The 10,933-nt window shown below is 41.2% G+C and overlaps 1 protein-coding gene across 1 annotated transcript in view; it reads right to left on the bottom strand.

Annotated features, from left to right (window-relative positions):
• The window catches only part of HSD17B2 (hydroxysteroid (17-beta) dehydrogenase 2), a 10,387-nt gene extending 1,789 nt beyond the window's left edge, over positions 1 to 8,598 (bottom strand). The window contains exons 1-4 of the mRNA XM_009076999.1: positions 8,325 to 8,598; positions 3,377 to 3,589; positions 2,891 to 3,076; positions 44 to 181 (exon numbers count right to left, since the gene is read on the bottom strand). Of these exons, the coding sequence (XP_009075247.1) occupies positions 44 to 181; positions 2,891 to 3,076; positions 3,377 to 3,589; positions 8,325 to 8,598 (811 nt within the window). The remainder of the gene's footprint in view (positions 1 to 43; positions 182 to 2,890; positions 3,077 to 3,376; positions 3,590 to 8,324) is intronic.
• Between the last annotated feature and the right edge of the window lie 2,335 nt (positions 8,599 to 10,933).

The raw sequence follows: 10,933 nt of genomic DNA, 5'->3' as shown, positions 1-10,933 counted from the left end.
AGAGGAGAGGCAGAAAGAACAACCCAAACTGTCAAACACCAACCTGTTTGGAAGCCTGATGGATGAATTGCAGCAACTTTAATTCCCCATTTGGAAAGCTCTTGCCTCATTACTCCAGAAAACATGGACAGAGCTGCTTTTGATGCACTGTAGGCAGCATACCTTGGTAGTGGAATTCCTCCTGCAGGAGCAATATAAATATGATAAACCTTGATAGTGGCTGATTTCAGCCTTTATTTTCATGATTTAGAAGGAAGATTATAGCACAACAAAAATTATGCATCTCTCACTGAGGTTAAAGACAAGTCAGTGAGGGAATCATTTCTTCCTAGAGGTTAAAAAAAAGAGTGAAAGTTGTAAATTAACAGCTGCTTGTAACAGTTATGCTCAGTACCACCTGAAAAGACACCTTGTAGGGCAGAAAAATAGACTGCATTGCATGTAAGTGTAAGAGCTGCTGAAAATCATGACTGTTGGCTTCAGAAACACAGGTAATGTTTTAGTTCATATAAATAGTGAAGCAATTGTTTTATGCTCCTGTTCTTGTCACTGTAACACAGATTTCAAGCTCCTACAATAAACCACAGTTAAAACAGGGCAAGTATTCTAATCCTAGCTTTACAAAGCAAACTTGTTTTCTTGTTCTTTTCAGATAGTTTCAGAAAGACCAGAGACAATATTGCAAGAGTGGAGAAAAACCTCTGTGAACAAACCAAAGCTGGACCCACAACCTGTGGATTACAGGACTTCCTGAGACAAATCATAGAAGCAGATCCACTGCCTATAGCTAGATCTCTTCTTCTCCAACCCCAGAAGCATTTGTTCAGATGAAAAAAGGTAAGAAAGCTGCCAGTATTTTAGGTGAATTGAAAAGAAATACAGATGTTTACAAAAAAAAGCTTCCAGAAAAGAATGTCTTCCAAATACAGAGGTTTCTTCTGTCCCCAAAACTGGCAGACTGTCACTTCTTCAGCTTTAGAAAAATCCAAGGGCACTTTGATTGAGTATCTTCCCATTCTTCAGCCCCTACCACTTCCTCCTCAAAGTTCTCTTTATCACCACACAGAGCATCACTGCCAGGGTGAGAGTCATCACAGCTACCACAAGCTGTGCTGGCACAGCAGGGAGGAGAGAGCAGAACTGGGCAGCCCTTATCCTTGAGGCACATCCCTCCTTCTCCTGCCTGCATTGGCAGTTGGGCTGGCCACATCTTCCTCTGTTTGACACATTACACATTTATCTCAATGTGTCTGTGTCTTTTAAAAGAAAATACCTTGGATACAGGGGAATTTTCAGGTAAGCCACTGGTGCTGTACTAGGATGATCAGCGTATTACAGGAACTTCTTACACAGAGCCATTCCTTTGAAGAAGTCAGGCCAACTATATGTTAATTATTCTTCTGTATGCATCTGAAGAAGCTGCAGTTTCAATTGGCTTGAGCCAATTGAATCACATACTTGTCCCCTTCTGAGGTCAGACTAACCTCCAGTCCAGTTAAATGGGCTCTGCACAGACAGTAATAGATTCGGCACAATGAAACTTCACTAACTTTTCCACTAATGTTTTACCAAAGGACCCTCAGACCCTGTGTTAAGAGGAAGATATTCATCCAAACCAGGCAGCATGCAAGAACATCCCTGCAGATAGCATCCATGCAGGAGCATGATTTATCAACTTCTGTAAGGGCAAATTACTCAGGACAGGGAAGCTCTCCATTTATCCCTGCAAGGCAGCCCAGGGGTTCATGCTGAGAATTAAGACATCTGCCCTAAAACACCCAAAGTGAAAGCTTCACTTGGGTGCTCAGAGGAAACAGAGGTCTGGCCTCAGCCTTTGTGCTTGCAAGGGCTGGTGGGCAGAGCAGTGCCAGAAAGATCCTTCTGATAACTCAGTCCTGATTTCTCAAAGTGCCAGCAATGAGCCATAAACAGACACAAGCAGATACAGAATATATTTGGGTTTATAAAGAGAAAACAGAGTTGGCAGTGTCAGAGCTAGGCTGCAACCACATCCTCAGCATAAACTGTGAACACTAAGTAACACCTTCACAAGCCACCCCAGCAATACAGCAGGATTCAGGTGGACTCCAGCTGTGCAGAAGTGAGGGTCCAAGCAGAGAAGGCAGAGAAAAAATAGGCAAGCACATGATACAGTAAATACTTAAACCAAAATACTTTCCCACAGCATGACATCCTGCTCGTAGCAGGTCTCATTTTCAAAGGAGCATTCTTGCTCCTCAGCTGTTGGCTACCAGATCCTGTATTACATTTGTTCCTACATCTTAGCATCTCAGCTGTCCTCCTAGAACAGAAGGTCATGTTATAAAGGCATATATATATATATATATATAGTAAGCACAGTTTACTGGACAAAACTGGAAAGCATATGCTGTTGATTGCTTTAAAGGGTTGTGGTTTTTTAATGGAGAAAAAAGTCCCACTTTGCTAATAAGGTAGGCTTAAGTCTTTTTAAGATGTTATCCAAAGTATTTTTAAAGAAATAAAGACACAATCTCTTCAGCTCCCAGGTTATCAGCAGACATCACAAATTGAGGTGATCACAGACTTGTGCCTGAACATGTTGAAGAAACAACTCTGGTGTACCACCCATCTTTCTGGAAGCTCACAAAGCTATCACTCATAGAACACAAGATCTGAATTTTACTGTCTTTTCTGTCACAGCATGTTTTAGACACATTAAACTCTCCTTTAGAGGCAGTTTTCTGGAAAGAATCTCCCAAAAGAAAAACATGCGCTTATTACCTAAATATTAATTTCCTGAGTGTATTGACAAGCAAGACTGACTGATATTCCTCAGCATTTTTGCCAAGGAAGTTCATTAGTTTTTCTGTTGCTCCAGAAATCTGTGTGGTTCTTTAGTTCATCTCACCTGCCATACTGGATATGTTAACCAGCCTGCCCTGGGACTTCCGAAGTAATGGTAAGAAGGTCTTGGACACCTTTACAGCCCCAAAAAAGTTCACCTCCATGCACTGCCTGTAGGCACTCATGGGGAGCAGCTCACCATCAGCAGGGAAGCCCAGGATGCCAGCATTGTTCACAACACCCCAGAGTCCTGGGAAGAGGAGAAAGCACAACAGGAAATCAGCTCCATAAGGATTACACTGATGAGCTGGATGATAACTTCAGATAAAAGCAGAAATGATCTGCACTGTGGATGCACATTCCCCACTCCAGTCATCACCATTTTCCCATGTCCCAGAAAGCAGGAGTTATCAATATAAATCCTCTGACCACCCAAGACTCTGCCATGGAAATGACCTACACACATAAGCCATGATGCAGCCAACAGTCAAGAGAGGCACTTGTAGGCAGCAATGTTACTACCCCTATTAAAACAGGATAAAAGCTGTACCTGTATTTTGCACCTTCTCTGAGACTTTCAGATAGGCTTCCTTGACTTGAGTGGCATTGGTTATATCCAGCTGCAGGACAGAGAGTCTCCAAGAACAGCTCTGCTGTAGTTCCTCAGCTCCAGGTCCATCCTCGTTCAAAACCCCAGCAAACACAACAAAACCTAAGCTATCCAGGTATTTAGCCAGTGCATGTCCAATCCCGCTGTCACATCCTGGAAGCATCAAAAAGACACTTGAAAAGTGGATCTGTCCTATCATTAAATCAAAACAACAAACATTGGAAATCCATGCAAATGTAACCAAAAGACAAAGTCCCTCAAGTATGTACATCAGTAGGAAGAAAGGTTGAGATCTGAAGGTTTGAGGAGCTTTGAATGTTCCACAAAGATTAACAGACCATGTTCTCTTGGCTCAGAGCTGATGGAATCAGCTCATGCTCTGCCACTGACAGATTCTATGACTTATTTCATACACACAGAGGAAGTAAAACCGTAGATTGGTTTTAAACAAATATGCAGTCTGAAACTTGAAAACAAATTTATCTAAGAGGAAAAAAAAAAAAAAACAAAACCAGAAAAACCTCTAATATTTTAACTTGAAATCTCAGATGGACAAATGAATTTCAGGGCATTGGAATTAAAATTCTTGGCTTCTATTTCTTAATTCAAAGTAGATTTATTTTATTCAAATCTCTACCATCCAGATCCTTCTGATAAGCACTTCGTTGTCACAGACTGTAATCAAGCCAAAGCTAAGCAACTGTTTCTTTACATGCAAAGGAATTCAATGCTTTCAAACCCTAACAAAGCTTCAGAATGGCATTTTTATGCTAAGTCAAACAACAGCAGCTATTTAATTCATGCAAATTCAAACCAAATTTCTCTTACCCTCTCTATCCTCTTCCAAACTTATTCCCAAACTTCGTCTATATAAAGTAATGAGTTCCCAACTGCAGGAGGCACTATTAGAGTTATCACAGTTGTGCCATTCCTCCCACCAGATAACAACGAGGACTATTTAACAAATGATCTGATTGATATGCAAGTCTCTCCTTTTGAAATAGTATTTTGCTGCTGCTATAGAATGAATCATAGAATGGTTTAAGTTGGAAGAGACCTTAAATATCATCTCATTCCAAACTCCTTCCATGGACATTGATACCTTGTCCAACCTGGCCTTGAACACTTGTAGGGATGGGACAGCCAAAGCTTCTCTGAGCAACCTGTGTCAGTGCCTCACCACCCTCATGGGGAAGAATTTCTTTCTAATAGCTAATCTAACCCTGCCTTCCTTCAGTTTAAAGCCATTGCCCCTTATCCTATAACTCCATGCCCTTGTCCAAAGTCCCTCTCCAGCTCCACTGTAGCCCCCCTTTAGGCACTAGAAGGGATCCTAAAGGTCTCCTCAGAGCCTTCTCTTCATTCTTCCCATCTACAGAGAAACCAACTTAGTAAGGAAGGAAACATTTCACTCATTTAACCACCAAGGCACCTAATGAAGTCAGCTAGGGACATGGAAGAAGTTCATAGGGACTGTGCTTCAGGAGTTTTGCAAAGGACAATATCAGGAGGAAAATGAGGAGTTTAAGAAATCAATGCAGTTTTTACACTGTAAAGCAGAGACACATCAGCTAATTCCGCGAAGAAAGCTCCTGGATGCTGATGTGCACTGAGATCCATGGAGCTATCTCAGGGATTAGCTATCTCCTGCAATAGCAATTCATTACACAAATGCTTAGATTCCAAACACACCTGCATGGCTGGAAAAATCAGTGTGGGACAAAGGACTGGAACTCTTGCCAGTTTTTTAGTATTTTCTCATTTGTGAAAAAGCTGTGGTACTCCCAACTTAACTCTACTATAAACTTCTAAGGGTTGGTCTGTGACTTCAGCACACCAGGGCAGATATTATCACAGTTATTCACAGGTCTGCTCCTACACACAAAGTCTGTGGTCAATAAAATTTGACTGCCAAAGAGACTCATCATAATCATGTTAGGTCTTAGTTTCTGGATTCTGTCTTTTAACTGGGGCTTTAGTCCTGAAAGGTGAAAAAAATTAATTCCAGGTGACTTGAAAGAAACACATACTAAATTCCTAGGTCAATCAGTGCAAGATGGAGAAAAGAATTACTCATGCCCTATTTAATTCTTTTTTTAAAAGGCCAAGAAAAAGCAGCTTTTTTGGGATTTTTGAAGTCTGCAATTTGCTGAAGATGCACCAGAGCACTACATATATCACATTAAGTTTCTCCAAGTCCAGACCTGAAAGAACATATCTGCATTCTTGGAATTCCCTAAACAAACATGAAAAGGCCTGCAAATATCCCAAAGACACAACTGATTTTTGGGTTTGAGAGTAGGGTGTCTTTCCTTCTTTTTCTTTTAGTCATAAACACTACTTTTGGATCAAACCCTTCCCCTTTCATCCTTCCCAGCAAGCACACAGCCACAGCTACATTACTTTAGTTTTACAAGGCAGTTTTAGCTTGAGAATGGGCAGAGTACAAAGCAGCTTTAGCTTGGATTGGTGATGGCAATCCCAAGAAGAAAATAAAAGCAGTGTTTGTATCTGCCTGGTGTTGGATTTGTCCCCAGCTTTTTCTAAAAATAAGTCTAACTTGAGTTTCACACCTGTTATTGAAGTCCAAAGAAACTTTACCCTTCAATTCCTAGAAATCAAACAGTAGATAGGTCTCTATTGGGAAAAGAAAGGTAATTCCCTCCCGACCACACTCTTGCTTCTTTGTCAAAAATGATTTGTGAATTTTGAGAAGATTTATTACAAGGAAGGTAGTCACTACTGACTGTAACTGAATCATTGCTGAGAATTTGTGATTGTCTCAAACACCAAACTACACAAGAATGAAAAGACCAAATTAACTGGAGAAATTAATCCCACTGCACACAGAATAAATGAGGACAGAATTTTACCATTCCTGTTACTTCGGATCTCTGTGGTAATTTAATTTTTAGGGAAGGTGGCTATTGTGTCTACCAAACTACACTAAAGTGTCCCCGTGCCCAAGAGCTGCAGTTTAAAGATACTGAAGCACTTGCTCCCAAGCAATAGGATCGATAGAAGAGTTTTGGCAATGGCTTTAAGCCAGCTCAGATACCTACAGTTATTCATGTGTAAAAGCATTTTGACAACTGGACACAGTTTTCCCTTATCCTGGTGCTCCAGTGAACTGCCAGCTAAAATAACACACAGCAGCTCCTGTACAAGGAACATCCAAAGACAACCAGCACAATATATTGACAAAATCCAGGGAGAGAAGCACAGATTTCTCCAACATCTGGCCAAAGGCAACTGTCTCAAGTGATATGTGGCAGCTGCTCAGAACAGAGCCACATTCCTCAACCCTGTGGGGCTGAAAGGGTGAGGGGAAAAAATTTCAAAATTACCATTTTCCATGCAGTGCCTGCCTCAGGTCTTGTCTAAATTGGAGAAAATTACACCAAAATCTATTAAAGACACTTTGCGCCTGCAAACACACATGGACACACATCCTAAAGTAGGTATGGAAAAGAATACTACAATTAGAGCAATTTTACCAAGGCACATGTTGAACAAAACTTTTGTTCCAGTTGATGGAGGGTTTGATTGATTGCATAGGATTCAAATAAAGTCACAGAAGAGCCTTCTCAAATGAATCAACTGCCAGAGATGTCCAAACTTGCATTTCTTCAGGACAGTTGCAGCACAGGTACAAAGAAAACACATTCACTTACTGGATTATATCCAAATGTTCTTCACTCCCTTTTATCATTCTAATTCAGATTCTCCAGAACAGGTAAGCTCCCAGAGCTTTTTCCTAAAGATTTTCAGTCTTACAAAGAGCAAGGAGATGCTCAAGTGCAAGTGCAACCTCTGAGCCTGCAGAGGTGGGAAAGGATTTCTGCTTATTCTCCCCTACCAATATTTATCTTCATTTGATACACCTGCAGGAGAAACCCAACTGGCAGATAAACTGCAAGGGAGAACTTGCTGCTCATCTTGTCCTATCTCAACTTTTGCATCTAATCCCCATATTAAACTTAGATAAGCAATTCTAAATTATTTCCAGGTGTCCCAATAAAACAAAATGAAATTCTGCAAGAAATTGCTATATAAACCAAAGCAACTTATTTTGGCTTTCCAGAAGGGAAAAAAAACCCCAGAAAATAAAACAAAACCCAATAAATTAATAGTGCAAGAAGCAGTTGGCAGACACTCCAGTTTAAAGGTTGGTTTAATGCAAATAAACAACATCTAAAGTTTTAGAAGAAATGGGAGAAAAGCCATAAAACTACAAAAATGCCTTCCCTGCAAAATAAACATAGGCTGTGAGTAGATTAGAGTATTACTAGAGACTGAATTAACTAACAAAGACTGAACTTTCACTGCTAGTAAAGGGAATTACCCCTTTCCAAATGATTTTGTACATCCTTTCAAAGAGATGGCACCAAACCAGTGTCTTGAAATATATGTGTGATATACACAGGGTTCACTGTGTACACACACCCCCCAAAAGATAACTGTACATTCATAACCAGCACCATAAAGTCACGTAAATGAAAGTAATGCATGAACGCAGTGTTCTGAGAGCTTCCAGAAATTAATGTCTCTCCTAAAAAATTAGACCCTCGTAAGTATTCTTATGCTTTTTGCACCAGTTGATTTCACAAGTATGTCTAAAAAGCTACTTGTAAAGATTAAAGAAGACACTAAAAAATAATAGCATCTATTAAGATGCTTTTCTACTTAATTTCAGAACACTTATTTACCTGGAAAAAAAACCATCTCTGCCAAAGCAAATAAAACAAGCAAAAAAAAAAAAAAAAAAAAAAAAAGAAATAAAAGGAACCCTTACAAACATGCACTTTATAAATATCTAGCCTAAGGACATAAAGTTTTCCAACCCACTTGTGAGAAAAGACAGTTTTTGTTTCCTGCAGCACCTTACCTGTGATGAGCACAGCTTTGTCACCCACGGGCAGCAGCACTTTGCTGCCAAAGTACACAGAGATGAGGCACATGGCAAAAAACACCACCAGCCCCACTACAGCACCCAGCATGGCCACGCACAGCAGCCCCAGCAGCACAGACAGGAGGCTCCAGACCAGCATGTTTGCTCTCCCCACAGGGCTCCTCTTGGCTGTGCAGAGCGTGGTCACCCCAAAGAGTGTGGTGACACCTGCACAGAGCCATCCAAGGGGGCTGCTGGCCAGAGCATCCATCAGCAGGGGCAAGAAGCAGCCACTCACCCCCAGCACTAGCTGGGTGAAAGCAGGTAGTGCTAACTGCTGCATGTGTTATATAGGAGCAGGGGGTGGGGCAGAGAAAGGGGACTTTGTTTAAAGGTTTGGCATAATCTCACTTACCCTTGGCATCAGCAAAAAGCAGAAGCCTTCCTTTTCCTACCTTTCCTTCCTTCTGCCTGACAGCTCCACCTTCTGAACAATATGCTGGTTAGATAATGATTGACAGCATTGGAAATGGACATGATGTAGTTAGTGCTGGCTACAGGAAAAAAAATTAGCTGCTGTATGTATCTTTAAACTATATTTTCCTAGATAGTGAAAAAAAGTTTCCTTTATGGGAAACAGTTGGCATTCCTTGCCTCAAAACTTAAGTGGTAGTTTCAGTGGAACTGGTTTTTGACAAGCAGTGAAAAAAATGAGTCAGGAAAGGGTAATTTAATAACTGTAGTACAAACTGTGTGGTTAGTGTTGGGCTTTATCATATATGGGCCAACCTCCTCTTTTAACAAAAAAGCCCCAAATGACCTTTACTGCTTTAGTGCCCACCTTTGGTTATTTGCCTACTCCACACTGAGCAAATACCTACAGCTCATTGTCATTCAAGGCAGTCTGGGAAGGGGCAACTGCTGGTTTGCTATTTATGTTAAGTGAACTCATGTAATACACCTGAGACTGAGTCTTCAGTTGACCTTCATAACGACATTCAGCTTAGTTTTGATAGGAATCACTGGTTTCACACCAACAGCAAGTTGAGGGGGGGAAAAGTAATCAATTAAATAAATTTCAGAGATTTAACACCTACTGTGCTGCATTCTGAAAGTTATTTGAACAGTGACAAAATTTTTAAATCCAGCCAGCCAAATGATTTAAATACAATTTAGGCTTATTTAACCTAAAAATCCCTGCTAATTGTTTTGAGAGAAAGGCCTGAGTTATCACACAGCCAGGTAACATGGTGGAGCTGGTTTGCTGAAAGACAATGTAGTGCTGACCTGTCTTATTTCAGGCACTGGAGATTGAAGTGCATAGTGCAAACCTGACATGAAACATAGCACGTTTCCATTCCATTATGCCTTGGGGGTTTTATGGGATGAAAAATCTGTTGTATATGCACTTTTCCAGCCAGTGAAAATGTTTACATACCTCTATAGGGAGTTTACATTAGATATGAGGTCACTTTCTGAAGGGAACATTACCCTCAAGGTCTGCTCATCATTCATGACTACTATGAACCCTCATCCACCCATCCTCCCCGCAGTGCACAGTGTGAACTATTTTCACTTCTCTTTGCCATTGGTTGCATTTTAGTAACACATTGAGCTTGAGGTCAATTGTACCTTGTCTCCATTAAGGTATCTTCTTTCTTGGAGAATTTTGCTCTCTCCATCCTCAGTCTGTATCGCATGATTTAGATGATCCCAACCATGCTGACATTGAAAGCATGTGCTCTCACACTTGAGGATCAGTGAGCTGGAGTTTTTGCATAGTGGGACAAGAGGAAGAAGTGATCACCTCCATCCTAGTGTTTGTCCTGGCTCCCCTCAGCCTGTGGGGATGGGACAGGGGTGGGTGAGGGGCCAAGCCCTGGTGGCCACCATGCCTAGTCCCTTCAGAACAAGCTCCATGTGAGTTTCCCCTCTGCTCCATGCTCCCCTGCCATGTCCCCCACTGAAATGTGTATGTGCACATGCTCTCCCAGGCACTGATTTGCAGGGTGAAGGATATCTGGAAAGCTGGGGATGCCATATGAATCCACGATAGGCACACCTGCTGCTGTGCACTGACACAACACTTGTCTGCATCCACCTCAGCAGAACTGTGGGAAGAGCTGGTGAGGACAGATCTGTGCCTGAATTAATGTGAAATTATATTTTTAACATCAAATATAAGCACTGAAGGCTTCTCGTAATGAGAAGCTGACCATGTGTTCACCCTGTTGTGTGAACACACTTCTGTGTAAGTGCATAGATCATACACATCATGAGACAGGTTGCTATCACAAAGAAGGGTGTGATCTAAAACTGGCTGAGAAATGTTAACTTGAAGTACCCACTTATGAAGCCTCTGCACTTTCTCTGACACCAGCAATGACAGATTGCTGCTTGAGGATTTTTCAGCACAATTTTACAAGGAGATTTTATCGTCTTGTGCCAACATTCATCTTGAAAAAGCACCTACTTTCCTCTCTGCCACTTTGGGATATCTCCAGTTCCCACAGCTGTACATTGACACAGGATTGCATTGAGTTTGCATTCTTTCCTATTTCTCTATGCCATACTTACTTGTGCTATGAATATATACCCTTTTCTCA

This window comes from Acanthisitta chloris, unplaced genomic scaffold (genome assembly GCF_000695815.1).
Source record: "Acanthisitta chloris isolate BGI_N310 unplaced genomic scaffold, ASM69581v1 scaffold9446, whole genome shotgun sequence".
In the NCBI taxonomy this organism is placed as follows: domain Eukaryota; kingdom Metazoa; phylum Chordata; class Aves; order Passeriformes; family Acanthisittidae; genus Acanthisitta; species Acanthisitta chloris.
Note: the sequence above shows the minus strand (reverse complement) of the source record. Positions and strands in the feature narration are given on the sequence as shown.